Raw genomic sequence first — 18,441 nt, 5'->3', positions numbered from 1 at the left:
CTCGTTAGTATAAGTTTCGCAAACAGCCGAATCGTCATCAGACAAAAGCGGTATTCCATATTAACAAACTGACGCCTCCGCGATCGCGCTGTTATGAAGATGCAAAAATCTCTTTTAAGATCGCAGCCGAGAAGAAAGTAAAATCGTCTGACCTCAAAAACGCCCGTACAAAAGCAAGTGCGAGGCGGGAAGTTGGTGTGAGTATGTGTGTATGTGTTATGCAATAAAATTATGCTACGTTTCGCCACGAACCTTCGCGACAAAAATGTACGCGGAACAATCCTTTGTTCGCCGGTGCGTAACCGTGAACGTTATCTGAAGAATCTGTAGTATGCCGTTGTCGCTCATAAAGCGAGAGGGCTGCATCTAGCGCCCTTCGGAGCAGAGATTCTCAAACACGATATCACTAAATTGATCTTTAGGAAAAGATGCTTTATACTTGTTTTATCTTCAGCATCATCTGCTACATTATTGACCGTAATAACCTAAACTTTTTAATCTAAAATCTTGTTGCCGCATCGTATTGTTATCACATCTAGATAATCTTTATGCGTGAAATTACTTTTTTCTCTGAAAAGTGCGTCTCGATTTGCACAACTTTAGACTGGTAGAAATAATAAATTTATATACATATTACATTTCTCATATTTTCTGTAATAATTATCTTATATATGTACATTTTTATTTATATACAAGTGATTATAAGATTATCTCATATCCTCTTCTAAAAATATTATTTAAATAATACAATATAATTATTTAAGTAATTATTTAATGATTACCTTACTTTTCGTGGGAATCTTTTTGAGTTTGGGAACCGCTTTTTTAAAGCAGAAAAGGTCTTTTGACAATGACTCTATCATTCGGTCACTTATTTTACTTCCGTTACGTAATCGTCCTATCCGTGCACCGTTATTATCGGTGAACACATAGGAGCGATAGTCTCTTTCAGCGAGAAAGAGAGACGGAAGAATGATCACGATTCATCGGGCAGTTCCGGCGATCGATGACGTAACACCGTTTCCTCTTACTGAAAGCTACCACGCTCCAAAGCTACCAAAGCAAGTCAGCAATCCCAATAGGTATAATTTCAATATAAAAATGAGTTCAGATTCCGACGAGTGTAAACAAGCAAAAATAATATCTACAATCTATCTGCTATCTACATTTACAGCTCATTTTTGTTCATAAATTTTTTTTAACGATTGCAACATGAAATCAGAATCACACTAGTTTTAATTTCTGTGAGAGATATGTCCGTGAGAGACATTTAATTTATGATATCAGATATGTTTGCGCTGTTATCGTCAATGTGGACACCAGGAACGACCACACGTTATCTCGAGGAGGTGAAATCGTGCGATCAAAAATTAATTAAAGAATTATTTAATTGATTCCATCTGACCCCGATTTCTCCCGCGGTGTCTGGCGCTATCGACACGCATGATTATTAATATTGCGACCTGCTATCGTGCGAACGTTCATTAAGGCCATAACAGACTGTGCGTTAAGATCTCGTTGGGACCGCGTTAGAAATTAACGCTCGATAAGAAAGTCTTGGAATATGTAATTATTTAATTATTAGCAATATATCGTAATTATACGTTTATAGAAATTGTTCCTGCTAATTATACTAAAAAATAATCTATTTAAAGATAAATCGTTGATCGAAAGATAAGTAAATTTCACTCGAATCTTGCAGATAACTTATTATGTTTTATTTAAATTTTAAATGATAGTTGAATCATATTTCTATTCTCTAAATATGCACCGTTAATATTATATGTTCAAAGTAATATTTATATTGTAATATTCCCTACTCATTGAGTTCACGCGTAAAAACTTTCTATAACGTTTCAATCTCTCGCTCGAAAAGCATAGTGCGATCATCCAGTCTTTGCAGTTGATTGTCGTAGAACTGCTAGAGCGTTCCCATCGTGATTACGAGAGCGAGCAGTCGAGTTGGTTTGATCGTCGGCTATCGGCGCGCTTGGAACGCAATAAAACCCGATCGCTTAAACCCGGCGGCTCACAGGTGGAACGACGATATTTCTAACATGTTTCCTAACGGATGCGTCGCAAGATTTTCCTTGCGTGACGCCTAACATGAAACTCGGAGGTTTGACTCACCGTAGAGATGGTCGTGTTCCATTCACGCTCCAGTTACGGCCCGGTCAAATATCTGAGTATTTCGATTGGAGTTCACACACGTATCGTTGATTAGATTTTATTTTGCTAGGCGTAATCCTCAAAGAGTCGTCGTACCGCAAATAGATACTCGCGTTTCAATCACGATTTAATTACACACACATCTATATATCTATATATATAAAGACAAATGTCCTGACTGACTGACTGACTCATCAACGTCCAGCCCAAACCCCTGAATCTAGAAACATGAAATTCGGGTAGTGTATTCCTCTCATGACGTAAGCACCCACTAAGAAGGGATTTTTAGAAATTCGACCCCTAACGGGATGAAAAGGGGTAAAACGTGTTTCACGGATACCGTAGCGAAGCATATATATTCTCAGATGTACTATTTAACAACATATCTACACAGTAAAAAATTTTGTGTCAATGGAAGTCCACTCTCAATTTTGTGTTAAAATAACTCATACGTCGTGTTATTTTTGACATTTAGAAATGTTATAAATGTCGATATAACATTTCTAAATGTCAAAACTAACACGATGAATGAGTTATTTTAACACAAAATTGAGAGTGGACTTCCATTGACACAAAATTTTTTACTGTGTACTAGTTTAATAGAAATAATCAAATATTATTGACTAATTCTTGTTATATTAGTTCTATCAAGTAATTTGTAATCAACTTCAATGGTATATTAGCGACAACATTTGGCTCATATACAGTATTTTTTATGTCAAAATCTGTAATTTTCATAATTACCTTTTTAAATTGAAATTTTACGTAAGCGTACGTGCGTCGTAACGGTTAAGCGTTAAGAAATGTTCCAGTAATATCATTATTCTCGTCAATCGATTTTACCCGCGAGATTTCTAATCATCACAATATACAGCATGCGCTTGCGATGGTTTCACCGGGAGAAATTTATTTTACGTACATTTATATCGATAATACCGTCTCGGTTGATCGCTGATTTTTACACGCGTCAATGAACGTTCTAATTCGACGTAGTCTTTTCGTGTACTCAGATTAAGTTTGATTGATTACCTGAATGTCTCGCAGAAGCGAAACTATGAATCTATCGTCCTTCAAATTATTACTCGATTCCAAAGAAATGTCGGAAATGCTTGAATTGTATCGATATTTGCGAGTGCAATGTCAATATACGAACTTATTCGTAGGCTCCGTGGTTGGCCTCCTCCGTCGAAGAATTGTGAGCTACGAAATCGCACGCGATACATCGGAATTTCGCGTTCGAGCGATCTATTTTAATTGGCGCGCGCGAGGGGACGACAAGCTGCTTCTTCCGTGACGCTTATCGTTAGTCGTTAAAACGTACACTCGATAATTGAAGTCGTCCCTTCGTTCCCATTCTAAACACGCTGCTTTTAATTACGCTTCCGGCACTCGTCCGTACCTCGCCTGTCGATACTCGATAACTGTCAGGCTGTCGAACCACTTTTTTCACCGTTAGTTCATAACGACAGCTTCTTTCGTGACTCCAAGATGAATTTTTTATGGACACAGTTTTATGGCAGGTATTAATTATAACTTTTCAACTTCAAACGTTAGGTCTCTTAATAGCTGAGCTTCAAATTAAATCTTTTTTAAAGTGAGCTCCAAAAAATAATTAAATAATTTTATAATTACTTAAATAACATGTCAATAATGAATTATTAAAATTCCTCGTTATCAAGTGTAAGATTTCAATATTTTGCATACATTATCATATATTTTATTTTTTTTCCATTACATTTCTCTTTTGAAATTCTCTGCATACAAGGACTTTGTCACCGTCGAGAAAATTAATGAGCGGAGTTGTTACGGTGTTTAAACGATTGCGGACGATCATTATGAGTAAGAGCCGCAGGTAGTGCCGAATCGCGCGACAAGATGTTCCATTCGGATCGATCGCGCCGCCGCAACTTTCTACGGCGCGCCGCAACGATGGAATGCGCCTGCAGCGTTGTACCGAACCCACCTACTTTCGATCTAAGGCACGTGAATTCGGCGGCTTCTGTGTACCTGTACGCGGAGTAAATTTCGGTCATCGAACACTCGGTAGGGGGACGGGAGCAATGATTCCTGCGGGGTTCCACTCTCACCGAGCCGATCTCGACGTTCCTCGAGGAGGACTTTCTTTTTCGCACGGGTTTCGCGACCTGAATCCGCCCGACGAATCTCTTCTTTTCGTTTTTTTTCTTTTCTTTTCTTTTCACATGCCTTTTATCTCAGTCCCCGACAAGCCGATTCAAACGCGACGCGTCGCTTTTCATTTTTGTGCGATTAATTAAATTTGGAACAACCTCGACTGCGATATCTCGTCCTCGTAAACATACAGACTTTGAAGCCACCGATTCACGGTTGTAACACGTAATTTAGAAAGCGATTGACTTCTTTTAAAAATGCAATTTTTACAAAGATCTTTAAATTTACAAAAATGTTTACTTTTTATTTTTATCCCATCACCATAAATTCTTGAATGTCTCAGAGAAGCTCTTATTGACGCGAATGAGTCGTACGAAGGCTAACGAATAAAATTTTGATAAAAGCAATGTCACAAGAAATAAACTAAAATATTTCCGTTTCTCACAGTCCAGTCCCATTTTCGTCGCTGCAGGAGGCAGCGCAGCAAGAGGGGTGAGCGCAGGGGATACCACGGGATCACGGGCGAATTACGTTAACGGGCGGAAAAGCACTTTTTTTATATATCCTCGGTCGTTTGCATGCATTAAACGTGCAACGTAAATGCACCCGCCTGACGGCCGCGCCGCGCCGCGCCGGCCGGAAGGATCGACGTTACCGGAGGCGGCACCTACGGCGGCCAGTCACGACGTCGTCCTCCTCCCGGCTCGTGACACGTAAAGGGGCAATTACTAGCGCAGGATGCGTGGACACGCATTTCGCATGCAAACACGCCGCTGCCAGTAATTAAACGATCCTGGAGACCTGGAGAGCGTTCCGCGGATGCGCGAGCGCCCTGGCCGGCCGTCGTCGTTTGCGTTACGACTCGTAGAACACGATGACAAAGTTGCGCTTGAACGATTAATCAGGGGGACGACGTGACGATCCTCTGCGCGTTTCGAGCTTAAATGTATGCGGAACGTGTCGCTGTACCAGCGGGAATCTCGACGCGACGAGATTTAGCGGACGTGAGAAGTATTGAAAGTTCGGAATCTCGAGACATGAAGCGCGCGATAATCAAATAAAATCTTGAAGGATCCTAATCTTAAAATCGAATGAATAAAAGAGAAAGACAGAGGCCGGTATTCATAGTCGGTTCTTATATTTAAGACCGTCTTAAGTACGATCTTAAGATGGTATGAACCAATCACAGAGCCATATTAGCATCTTAAGACATTACTTAAGACAATCTTGAAATAAGAACTGACTATGAATACCGGCCAGAGAAATCTCGAGACACTAGATTTTGATAATGCTATCCCCGATTTTTATCGCTTCCTCTCGAAGCTTCGTGTACAGTGTCAAATATTTCGGACACAGCAATGTTATACGTTTGTCAAATATCTTCTTCTTTTCTTTCGGTCCCGACCACGTCCTCTTCGTTACCGCTCGATCTTCGTTTCCGAAGATACTTCGAGGTCCGTAATTACCGGATGCCTTTTGCGCCTATTTGGCCGGCGCACTCTGTAATCACGTACGCATTACGCCGGTACGATGATCGCGATCGCGAACGCGCGTATACGGCACCTGTGCGTCTTATCGCCGACAGATGGTCTAACGTTACGATTCCTGATTAATTAAAGCTCCCAAGAAGTCGACGGCGGGCAGCCGTGCCGCGCGCTCTTTAATGAGCTAAAGTACTGCTCGATATACCGATTCAGTAGCTATGACCACGTGCGATATATTACTCGCGCACCTATGCCCGCTTAATAACTCGCCCTCTCTCTCACTCCACATTCCTCTCTCTTTCTCTCTTCCTTTCTCCCTTCCCTCCTTCCTCCTTTCTCCCTCTCCGTCTTTCTCTCTCTTTCCGAAGTCCCATCTTTTTCTCCTTGTCCCTGTTTCACCCCACGTTTTCCTTCTCGCTTTACCCCTCGCTCGCGGCACGGCCTCGGCCCGCTCCTCCGCTCCTCCCGACAAGGAAATCGCGAGAGGAGAGGGAACGGCATCCGAAGGATCTCAGCGTCAATTAAGCAAGAGTTGCGAGACAGGCCTAGACGTATATACCTACTCGCACAATCTGCATTTATCTCGGCGAGAGTTACAAGAGCCGTTTGCTATCTACCGCACCGTGATACGTACGAAAGGCAGGGAGTACGAAAAGTCAGTCCGTGAGTTAGACCCGCTCGTCTCGTGTTTCGCGCCCGCGAACTCGCCTCGACTTCAACAGGAGTCACGGAAGAGCGAGCGAGCGAATGCAAGACTCGTTAATGCTCGCGGAGGAAAATTAGCCTCGCGGCACGAAAGTGTGACGTTTCGTTAGGAAATTCGTTGCTCTCGTGACCAGGCAATTAATACTTTAAGTAACTGCGACAGTGCATTATGATGCCGCAACACGCGGATTTCTGCACTGCAGTGGTAACGTTAGGAGAAACAATGAAGAATTTCGTTTAATATTGCATTTAATTTCGGACGGCAGATTACATAACATTTTAATGTTTTAGATATGTTTAATAAACATTATTAAACATCTCTAAAACATTGAAAACTATATATAATCGATATTACTCTCATCTGCTGATCGACGGGATTTTATTGTTGCACGATGAAAAATCGCCGAGTTAAGTATCTTCCGCGCGGGTATTCCCGCATAAATCTTTGCGAAACGTATCCGTCCCGTGTAATTTGCGCCGCGGATTCTGCGAACCGAAAAAGCTCGTTCCGCCGGTGTAAGCCGAGGGATGGTCGTATACCGGTTTCGATGCTCGGTACATCGAGGGGGTGCGCGCGGGTCAGAGGTCACAGCCGAGTCGAAAGTCGACTTGCCGCGGCTCTCGGCGCGAGGCAATAGTGTTTCCACCCGCGCCCCCTGCTCGCCCATTGTGCGTTCCATCCAATCATTATTACCGCGATCGAACCGCGGATCTAGCCGGGCGGCGGCGGCGGCGGGGACGCAGCTCGCTCACTCGCGCTGATATATGGTACATCGGGGGTGAGATAATATCTGCGCGCGCGGGTTGCAGGTTGCGACCGGTCGTGGTTGCGGCGCGCCGTAGGATTTCCACGGCGCGACGGCGGCGCGTCGTAACGTTATTACTTTCGAGCAAAATGTGAAAGTTGGAACACGCCATTGTGTGCGGATTCAGACAGTAGGGCCCCCGTGGGTACACACGTGCCTTCGTTTCTCACCGCGAGCGGCGAATATCGCGATTTTTCCCCGATTCCCCCTTTCCTCCTTCCTTCGAGGAGACACGTGGTTTCGCCATCGCCCCCGCTCGTTTAATCAATATCCACGAGTCCAGGTACGAAACGCACGCGTGGACTACGCTACGTGGAACATTTGTGCGAACAATGTCGTTCGCTCATTAATTTTTCGCGTCCTGAGCGCTTAGAGAAATAGATAGATTGTTTGCGCAATCATGCATTCTTTGATCATGCAAAACATCGTGTTGCAATTTTATTATTTTTCTTTTTCCAAATTTTAAAATATATATGTATAGATATATTTACTGTTCGATGTATGGCAAACGTGAAAATACGCTATAATTACATTGCAGTAAGAATAATCTTCGAATTGTTACGTTCCGTGATGATTTGGGTAATCTGGAGTATCGTAGACTATTATTGGCTATAATCACGTATTATTTTCTAGTCTACCTAAACGTTGAAAATTGGCATGTGCATTGTGGTAGCGCGCCTCGCAACTACGAGACCGACACGTTGATCCAACATGGTCGATTATCCGGTGGAACGTAGCACGCCGCTGAACGAGATTTCTCAACGGCGCGTTTGAGATATTTAGACCGGCTTTTATTACCGGGATAAGCTCTCGTTGTTTCGCACATACTACAGTCAGTACCGGTTGTCCCTCCCGAGCCCGAGGGCGCAACGGTTAAATTCCAGCGGGCGTTCTCGCGTGGCGGAATGTCTCCCCGCGAGATCCCCGAGTAAAGGAAGAGCCTGGCTCCTTAACCGATCGAGGAGAAGATGGAGAACGCGAGAGGAAAAGGGAGATGGAGAGACTCGCCTGAGTGAGACCTTCCGGGAAATTGGATTGGCATTTTGTTCTTTACGAGCGTCCGCGGGGCCGCCATGGTTCTACAAGATAGAACGTTCCTGTCGGAAGACAGGGCACGCGGTTATACAGGGTGGACATTGTTCTACGGATGAGGAAACACACAATTACACTGGTCTAAGTGAGAAGGTTCTATCTAACTTTGAAATTTCAATCTTATTTTGTTGAAATATTTAGTTGCGTGCTGTTTTCATCGCAAAAAATTATACTTGAGTTTTAATCAAACTATTGACAGATTAGATGCTTTTTTATATAAATTGTTGTACACAATAATTATTATTCGATGACATAGAACATGTAATTACATATAATTTACACACACTTACACATATACAAAATTATATTTTATGTATAGTTATATATAATTCTAAATTATTCTATTTCTTCCTAATTTTAGTTATACTTTACTTATATCGTTTTCCTAAGAGACGGTTCTATTCAATACCTATGTTTAGTTGCTACCTTATTTTTAGCTAGAGAAAATTATACCTGCGCATTGAACAGATTATTAGTATTAAATTTTGTCGGAAGACGAAATGCGCGGTTAGTCGAGGTGAAATATAGGAAGGACGGACCGTAATACGGGGTGAGACATTGCTATTGAAACACATAGAAGATACGTGCTCTTTCATTTCGTGAATCCCAAGAACGTAATAACGACCCTCGCCCATCATTTCCGATCTACCAAGCTCCCGTGCTTTATCGATTCGAATCTCGGTCCGAACGCACTGCATATAGCGAATGATACTTCCGTTGTGAAGTACCGGAGCCAATCTCTAATGATAGGTCACAAGCGCGGTTTGCTTCCGATTCTTCCATTGGTTAAAAAAACTCCGCATTGCGTAAATCGTGTGAGAGAAAGGGACAGAGACACACATCATTTCATTCCAAACGTCACAAGAAAAAAGGAAAAAAGGAAGAAACGGAGCACCCAGTGACGCGCTCGATTGGATCGGATCGGATTGTCGGCTCGGGCGCTTGCGGATTTTTGCCACGGCGCGTGCAGCAGGAAGCGCATGATTTGTGCCGACAATCGCGACACGTAGGCGTATGTATATCGCTCGGGAATACAGTCCGGGTTCGATTCGAGTTCCTCGAGATAGCCGGGGCTGCGCAGCTGCCTTGCCTGCCTGCTATCCTACATCCTAGCTCGCTCGCGCTCACGCCGAGCTATCGCGAACGAGAAGACGGCAGACGGAGAATCGTTCTTCCTATCCTTCCAAGTTCGATGACTCTCGGCGATGATCATCGCGAGGGGGCAAACGTCCTCCTCCCCCCTGCCTTCCCGTTCCCCGTTCTCTCTGCCTGGGTCCCTTTGCGCTTCGTCGCCCCCTGCGCTCCTTCTCTTCCTCCTTCTCCTCCTCCTCCTCCTCCTTCTACTTCGTCTTCCTCCTTTTCCTTCTGATGTTGCTCCCTTCTTCTCTCTTCCTTCGTCTTCCCCCCGCGGGTACCCTACGCTCGAGTTATCATAACCGCCGCCATCCGTCATGCATCACTTGCCACTTTGTGCCCCGGAGAATCCTCTCGCCGCGGCACGACAATCGCGCGCGAATCCACTGGAGAATCGACGCCGATGACGCCGACCGAATAGCAAGGTATCGTCAGGTGTTGTCACTAGGATTTTTCCCCGCGTACAATTGAACTTTACAATAAAAATGATTATTAAGGAAAAATCGGCTAGCTGATGTATAATATTTATAAAGGCTTTTAATTATTTTTAGAATCGTTTTATTAAACATTGTACTTTACATGTATGTAACATAATTTTATGTACGTTGTATGTTTATATATAATATCAACTACGAATTACAAAAGTTTATAGCCATTTAAAAGATCACGATGCTGCAAGTGTTGCCACAGAATTGTTTCGCATTAGACGTAATTAATATCCTGTTACGCGTTCATTACCATTGCATTTACGATAAAATTGCGCACGTTCCAACATTTAAACGATTGTAAGCTGCGTGAATTTCAGAATGCATTGTCGGAGGTGAAACTGTGAGAACCACGCTCGGTGTCTTTTTCTTTGATCCGACTGCAATATCGATCAATCTGGTCCCCGTTGTTTCACCGCATCGTGCGGAAGTGAAACGTGTTGCAGTCGGGCCTTCTTATTTCAGAAAACGCAGGTAAACACGCGTATAGTGTACTTAGCAAGAATATCTAAGCTATCAAGGAATATCTAAGCCATAATTTGCACCTCGCATTTATCGATCAATCGGTTATTTCATCTCAACTGCAAGCTTCGATACGAACCCTTTTCACCGGAGGAAACCTGTACTTCAGATCGTCGCCTTTCGTACAACACTCGATATCGATGTCAGTATTATCCGCCTCCTGAGAGCGATCGCGCGAGCGTAATTTCGCTCATTCACCTCGCGAATTTTTCGCGAATAATAAGCGAATAATAATCGGCATCGCGCGCGAGCGACGATTCGATCCCGATGTTTTTATTTTCAATTCGACGCGAGATCGGGACACAGAGAAAAAGAAAGAGAGCAAGAGGGAGAAAGAGACGCGCGGGAAAACCAGTTTTCCACGCGCCGTCGTTTCCACGCTGCGTTGAATACGAGATGCATTAACCAGGGACCGCCTTACTCGTTTTACGCCGTTTACCCTAACGACGTCGACTTTTCTCCGACGCTTTTCGCATCGCTCTTACTCAACCCGGGCTAGCGGTACTACCGGTCGATCGACACGGACGGGTCGCGTGTGCAGGTTGGGGCACCTGCTCCCGTACCGGTGGTGAATGGAAGAACTTACTTTAGAAAGACGCATCCCAGACGGTCCTCTCTCTCTCACCCGCGGTCTCTCCTTCTCTTTCTCCCCGTATCCCGACACGACTGACACGAGGTTAAGCCACGTCTAACTGTAAGATAATCGGCCTGCTCGTTCGGATCGTTCGGTCAACTCGCGTGCGTTTACTCTCCTCTTTTTCCGCTCTCCCTCCCAACGGCTTCCCGGGACCCCGTGCACTCTTCGTTCATCAATGGCCTCGCGAACCGTCGCGTCGTCCTTCGTCCGATAGGAGATGTAAAGATGTTAGAAAGTTATTGAGCAATGGCACTTTTTCCGAATACGATCGGAGAGAGAATGCACATTATAAGTGGAATTAATGATATTTATACGATATACTTGTTTCCATTTTGATCTTGATAGCAAGAGGAAGATGCAACGCTTCCTTATAATCTGTATTCATGCGAATGATTTTTCATCGACGACATTATCGTGGATAAAGTTGGCTCGTAAAATATACTTCTCGCGAAGAAAATATTAATTAGAATCAAGTGTTAAAATACGAGCGTGTTATTATGCAACAGTGTAGCCTTATCGAAGAGCATTTAAGGCGGACTCTGCAACATATTTGTAAATTGATCACTCTAATTAACATTTAATTACACCCTTAATCGTTATGCAAAGCGCCAAACGAATTGGTATGCGAAAGCGTACTTTGGATGCAGGTGGTTTAAGGGAAATTGGAACTGGTTTGCAAATGATTCTCTTAATTGGCCATCCGATCGTTCTACGGAATATACAGATCGTCGTACAGAGTATTTAAGCCCGGCTCGTAACACTGTATCAACATTTGCATCTATTTATCATATTTCTTCTAGATTCGTTTTATCTTCTTTTATCCATCTGCGTCACACAATTTCTTTTGTTTGTTATCGTTAGAACCATTATATTATTATCTCTAACAATGCGTTTTATATTTATTCCAATTATTATGCAATTAGTTATTATTTTACTTTGTATCTATTCTTATTGTATTTCTACTTAATTAATATATTACTAATTCTTACATAAGGCAAGCAATATAGCAAATGTAGAACTCATTGCTCTTTCAGAATTCACTTATAAACTTCCTGCGAACTGTATGATCTGCCTAGCTGATTAGCTTATCTTTCTGAAAGTCATATTATACTTTAGAAACAGCGTAATTCTTATTGCTCCCATAAAAATTTCCGGATTTATGGCACATTCAGCTTTACGGATCCAATTAGATCCCACAGTAACTTTCAATAGGATTTCAGGCGAACACGTTAGATAATTGGTCCCGCTTTCTTGATCCTTCCAGATGCAAGATGAATGGCGAATCGTGCGCACCATAGAGACGCCAGGTCGGCATAGAAATGGGCAACAACGGCAGCAGCTCGCATCAATATTGCGCGTCCAGCGGGCCGTCGCAGGAGATCGCTGGACGCGGGTGGACGCAGTCCTTCCCCCGGGAGCTGGGCAGGCATCACCCTCAGCAGCCGACGGGACACAAGGTCCTGCCGGAGCCGCCCAATCAGCGGCTACGCGCCACCAATAATGGAAGCATCATTCACAACGGGGGAACCATAAGCGGCCGCCGGCCGCCGGCCCTCACGCTTCCGCACGACCTTAATAAGGTAAGGATTCGCGGCGGCTTTTCGAATCGCGCTGATGACGTGGCGTGCCATGCCATGCCATGCTCTTCGTGTGCCGCCGCACGATCCGTTGCAATTGCGGGCACCATCGGCGGGTGCGTGGAAATTTATTTTGCCGCCGGTACAGATTCTCATGCCGGTTGATAATATAATTTTCCTTGTTAACAATAGTGACGGATAGAGACATTGATAGGAAGATAGTAATAATAATAGATTAGACGATAAATTGTCAGTCAAATTCAACTGCGTCAATTTTTTATCAGTATGTTAGAGATATGGCATTATCTCTGATTTGTTACAATCTTTAATCATTCCGCTTGGGCTAAACCAAGGGCCAAATAAATTTCTGCTCGCGTTTCGCAAGAGGAGCATATTGTCGCGTTCGTATATGTTTGTTTTCAATCCACTTCGAAAGCGGAAAGTCTGCTCCATCGAAACGCCTCCACAAAAAGATATGCACGTGATGCAAACCGCTTCGATTCGGAGAGTTATGTATTCCGGAGTGGTTTGACAGCAAAAGTAAATGCGCCCCCGCAGTGATCGAACAGCAAAAAGCATTCTGAAGCGTTTCTATTCTTATAACAAGAAAGATTTTATAGCGGTTCAATACAAGCGGTATCAATTTGTACATCTAATACGAATCTATTGGAATTCCAAAAATAAAGAAGGAGAACTATATGGATATAATAAATGTATATCTCTCCTTTTACTTCATATATTTATTTAGGTTTCTGGTCAAATTATTATTTATATTTAGCCGAAAATAAGAGTCACGGAAAGACTGATATTTTCTGCTCCGAATCGCTTTAGCGTGAAAACTTGCCTTTGTAAAATTGCCGAAAAGATAATTTTTTATTCCGACTCGCCTCGGTTTCAATCTTCTGATTTCTAGCCAGTCCTCCTTCTGTCCACGAAGACGCACGTTTCCGTCGTCTAGAATTCTCACGCGGGATGATAATGCGCATCCGTGCAGAATTCGTATTGCGTCTTTTGGCCGGGCGCCATGTGTCGTAACCCGGTTAAGATTATTCTGTAGAGCGACTTTTTACCGCGAATTCGCGAAATGTATCACGCGGCTTTCATCGAACGCTTTGTGCCGACGGTCGCACAGAGACGACGGTTTCTCATCCGCCCCGCTTTTTCGTGATGCCTCGTCCTCTATAGCGCTTATTACGCGCATCAGAAGCAAGTCGCGTACGTTTTGTAAATCAACAGTGTTCTAAGAATAAACGTAACACTTTACCGTTCTACCTTTATGTAATACTTAAGAAAAAAAATATTCTCTTAACCCGTTATGCATATAATCGGAGCTCACTAATGAGAACTCCTATTATGAGAGGCAGACGTAAATATTTTGCTCAGCTCGCGCATGCAGGACTGTGCATGGGGATTTAAATCGTTGTAAAAATGATTGAACAAAGCGAAGGAAATCAGGGATTCAAGTCGGTATTTTTCAAGCCTGCTCTCTCTCTCTCTCGCCCTCCAGCAGGGAATATTTCGCAGCCGCAGCACCTCGGCGTCGAACATCGGCGCGTCACGTAGCCGCAAGCTCGAGCACCATTGCTGCTACTACGGGAACGGGTCGAGATGCTGCGTGGAGAACGAGATGCAGGAGCTCAAGAGATTCGGCAGCGAGCCCGATCTGCGGTACTCGCCGATGGCGCGGGAGGCGGCGCGCTGCAACGGGAAGCAGCAGCAGCAGCAGCAGCATCAGCACGCGATGGAGCACCGGCATTGCGGAAGCGGGCATTATCCCGAACGAGAGTGCAGGGAGCGAGAGAGCCGGTACAGGGGCAAGAAGAAATACAAGGCACCGGCGCCGCCGTCAAACGGCGTCGTTGATGGATCGTCCCCAGATTCTTACAGGTAGAAATGCTACTGATACATCGAGTATCACCTTTATTTCTCGAATTATTGTTATTTAATTTGTAAGCCAGTAAAAAATTTTTATTTGAATGAATAATATCTCTATAGACGTTCTTTCTTAAGATTGCAAATGTCGATCTCTCTCTTTATCAAGTATATAAATTATATTAACATTAGTAGAGAGCTTCTCGTCTACCAATAGTCAGTCTAAAGCATCTATGTTTCGATGTAGGAACCTTGTTCCTAGATATACCGAATCTGGTCAGGATCGACCGGGTGGTTGCCGCGGAGAGGAGGTCCAACCGCCGCCGAGGCGGTCGCGCCTCTTCAAAACGCGAGCGGAGACGAAGAGAGCGCAGGTCAACTGGCTCTCTTCCTCGTCGTCGCAGACTCACGCTATCGCGGAACGCTGCGAGAACGGTGGCAGCGGGCTGGAGAACGAGCGACGGTGGCGTGGTGAGGACGGCCGCGCCGCCAACAAGGAGAACAGGCTCGTCTGGCGTGATCAGAGCAACCATCTCCATCAGGATCGTTGGTGCCGGGATGAGCATAGGCGTTCGCGAATCTTTGATGGCAAGAACACGCTGCAGAGAAGCATGAGCAGCCCGGAGTTCCAAGCGGAGTTGATGCAAGTAGCCAGGAAGGTCCGCAATAAGCTCAATTGCGGCGGCAGATCCTCTGTAGAGTCGGCAAACTTGGAACGCAACAACGACGCTGATCGATGCACAAAAGAGCCGAAGATCGAGGAGGTGAAAAGGCCGGAAAAGAGATCAGCGAGGAACGAGGAGAGTTGCCCTGAAGAGCGCGTGATCGAGGACAGGATGGTCGAGGAGAGGCGGCTACCTGATCGTTGTAATCGATCCGAAAATAAGCACAACTCGTATGATGAGCATAAAGGGAACTCTCGTGATCCCGGAAGGACTAAGGACTACTTGGAGGAGAGGCAAGCGGAGGCTGTATCGGGTGGAAAAAGACGACTCGTCGAGAAATCAGTGTTCGACGAATACTCCGCGATGCACCCGAAAGAACCTCTTCGGAAAGATCCGAAGGATCGCGTGGACGCCGTGGGGCAGTCCTCGGGAGATAAGCTCTCGTCGGAGAAACAACGGAGGGATCTTCTTGAGGACTATCAACGAGCGAAGAGTGTCGCGAAGAGCCGGAAGTATGAAAACGCGGCGGACTCCGGGAGAACCAGATCGGAGAGTCCGGTGAGGCCTTACATCAGGGTCACAGATCCTCGCGGGCAGGGTTCCGGGAGGGAAAGCACGCCTGAGCGAACGAGCGAGGCCAAAGAAAGAGAGAAGGAGAGAGATCCCGATCGTAGATGGCGGAAGAGCGACGTTAGGAATACTGATGGCGCGCCGGACGAGAAGAGATGGTCCTGCGAACCTGTTCCCGCGACGGCGGAGAAGAAAGATGCAAAATCCAAAGAGAAGCTCGCGAGGAAACCAGAAGCCAAGGAAGTCCGCGAGAAAAATTGGCACGTGTAAGTTGCTCTCGCATCTCAGATCCATTTATCTCTTACTCGCGAGTCGCGGATGCGTGCGCGTGCGTTGAAATGATTCCGATAATTATTTCCCTTATCTATGAATGTCTTGAGCGCACGGATGCGTATAGACACGTAATTAGTTTTCCGATGATGACGAATAAGTGATGATTAGTGCATTCATTCGTAATCATCGCGCAGAGTTTGATATCCCCTCGATCATTTCTCTAGATTGCCGTCACCGGAGAAATCCGCACCGAAGACCTTCTACTTCGGCATGGACGAAGCATTATCGAATGAGTCACGGAATTGCGTGGACCAGCACATGGAGCAAATCCAATCCAGGTTGCAGACCAGACAAATCAATGGATCAATCGAATGCCACGACTACACGGATGATGTGAGTAACATGTTTCTTTTTCTATTTACAACGCTCTATCAATAAAATTACAAGATTATCGTTTAACGTAATTCTTTATTTAAAAAAGAAGAGTTTGAATACATATTTTAATGAACCGAATGATTGCAAATTTCAGGGGAAAAGCGGAATCGAGGATATCTCATTGAAATTGCGACCTACGTTACCTAAGAAACAGTTGGAAATCCCGCGATTTTCACCATCGGCAGCGTGGAGATTACTGTCAGCGTTAGAAGCACCTGGACCAACCATGAGCACGGCGAGCGAGGAAATTCCGGTAAGCGCGTAAAAAATATTTAAGTATAATAATTAGCAAAATAGTTAGCAAGTGAAGAGATGCAAAATATTTGGAACACGTCCGGTTATATTGTTACGTTGTTTGGTATCAGGTGATGTTTGAGGAACGTATCGAACGTCTGTCGAGGCCGCCTCCGCCGCTGATCGTACTCGGTCCGCGAAGTTCGCACGATAAATCTGGCGATTCTGGTATATCCGGGGATGCCGGCGCGGCCAATGACGACTCATTGGACATTAGCACCAATACCAACAACAACCGATTGAAGACACCGGCGACGAGACCGACGTGGACGCCGCAACAGGATCTAGGTGAGGAGTCCAGCAGTGACGCCGGAGTGGATTCGCCGCCGCCGATGCCGACCCCGGTGAAATTTCCGCCTAGGGCGCACGTATTCTCGTTGTCGTTGCCACGCGACGACAATCGCATGTATTTGTATAATCCGGATCTGAAGAATAAGGAGGGTTCAACCTTCAATTCGCTGCAGAAGTTGAAGAGGTCGGTGTCGGGCGCCCTCGGACTCGGACCGCTAGACTTAGAGAGGAAACGCACTCGCGACGTTCTCGACGATAATTGGCTGCTGTCGACAAGCGCCCCAACGTCATTGCAGCATACCCAGATCACGGACGCAACGCGATCCTCGCCACCCGGTTGGAAGCCCGGGTTCGACGACGAGGATGAGGACGAGGTTTTAGTAGAAGACCTGGAGGATCGCGGTGACTTTCCTGTGATCATGAAGCCGCCCTCGTTTTCGTACTTGGCCTCCGGCGGTCATGTAATGTACTTGCCTGAATCTAATGACTCTCAATATCAGTCGCAGAGTTTGAACTACAGGAGCAACATGGCAGTGGAAAGTGAAAAGAATTCTGGTAACGGCTCCGGATCAAAGTACCGCAAGAACGGTGTGGACGAATTCAGGAAACCTAGCAAAGATGTAGAAAAGACGAGCAAGCAGCCCAAAGAATCAGTCATTTTGAAAGAAAAGCCTTTCGCGAACGATGCAAAAGTGAATACTAGATTTTCCAAATCGTGTGACAACATTTCTGAGATGAAACAACGAAGTATTTCGCCCGTCGGTGGTCAGCAAAATTTGCAGGATGATAAGGAAATTGCGCCGGAAGTCAAAGCACCGTTAAAGAGCAACTCGAAAGGCCGTAGATTCACATTCCAGAGTACTGTGCGGCAGATCGAGAGGCGTAGATTAGCGGAAAAGCTATCGCGGGAGGCGGAAGCCAAGGAAAGACAGAGGAAAGGCGAGCTAGAAGCGATGCGTAAGGTAGAGGAGGAGTTCCAACGAAAACGAGCTAGAGAGAAGGCGAATATCAGGCAGCAACTTCGCTTGTACAGCATGGATGAAAACCTGAGGTAAGGTTCTTGAAATTATGCTTGAAATTAAATGCTTTAAAACTTAGATATATTGAACTTTAGACATATTGAATTTTTTTATCAATTTTGTGTTTAGCTATAGATAAAATGTTTAAGACTAAAATATTTATTATCCAAGCTAGTAGCTAGAAAAAAGTGTAGTTTTTGAAGAGAATATAATTTGTATAAAACACTTTTTAAGATAGATGGTCATGATTTAATTATTTTTAATAATTATAGTCTTCAGAA

General features: G+C 44.8%; 1 protein-coding gene across 6 annotated transcripts in view; it reads left to right on the top strand.

The window, feature by feature from the left end:
* The window catches only part of LOC139767815 (uncharacterized), a 67,370-nt gene that overhangs the window by 45,378 nt on the left and 3,551 nt on the right, over window positions 1-18,441 (top strand). For 3 of the 6 annotated variants that reach the window (XM_071697455.1, XM_071697456.1, XM_071697460.1), the window contains 6 exons: window positions 12,429-12,744; window positions 14,249-14,628; window positions 14,861-16,114; window positions 16,346-16,514; window positions 16,651-16,809; window positions 16,922-18,192. In XM_071697455.1, the coding sequence (XP_071553556.1) occupies window positions 12,484-12,744; window positions 14,249-14,628; window positions 14,861-16,114; window positions 16,346-16,514; window positions 16,651-16,809; window positions 16,922-18,192 (3,494 nt within the window). In that variant the 5' untranslated portion in view covers window positions 12,429-12,483. The remainder of the gene's footprint in view (window positions 1-12,428; window positions 12,745-14,248; window positions 14,629-14,860; window positions 16,115-16,345; window positions 16,515-16,650; window positions 16,810-16,921; window positions 18,193-18,441) is intronic. The other 3 variants (XM_071697459.1, XM_071697457.1, XM_071697458.1) reach the window with 3 other exon arrangements.

Source organism: Temnothorax nylanderi, unplaced genomic scaffold (assembly GCF_030848795.1).
Source record: "Temnothorax nylanderi isolate EJ_2023f unplaced genomic scaffold, tnyl_v1.0 TNYL_tig0012_pilon, whole genome shotgun sequence".
Taxonomy (NCBI): Eukaryota; Metazoa; Arthropoda; class Insecta; order Hymenoptera; family Formicidae; genus Temnothorax; species Temnothorax nylanderi.
The sequence above is the reverse complement of the archived record's forward strand: the minus strand, read 5'-3'. Positions and strand labels throughout refer to the sequence as shown.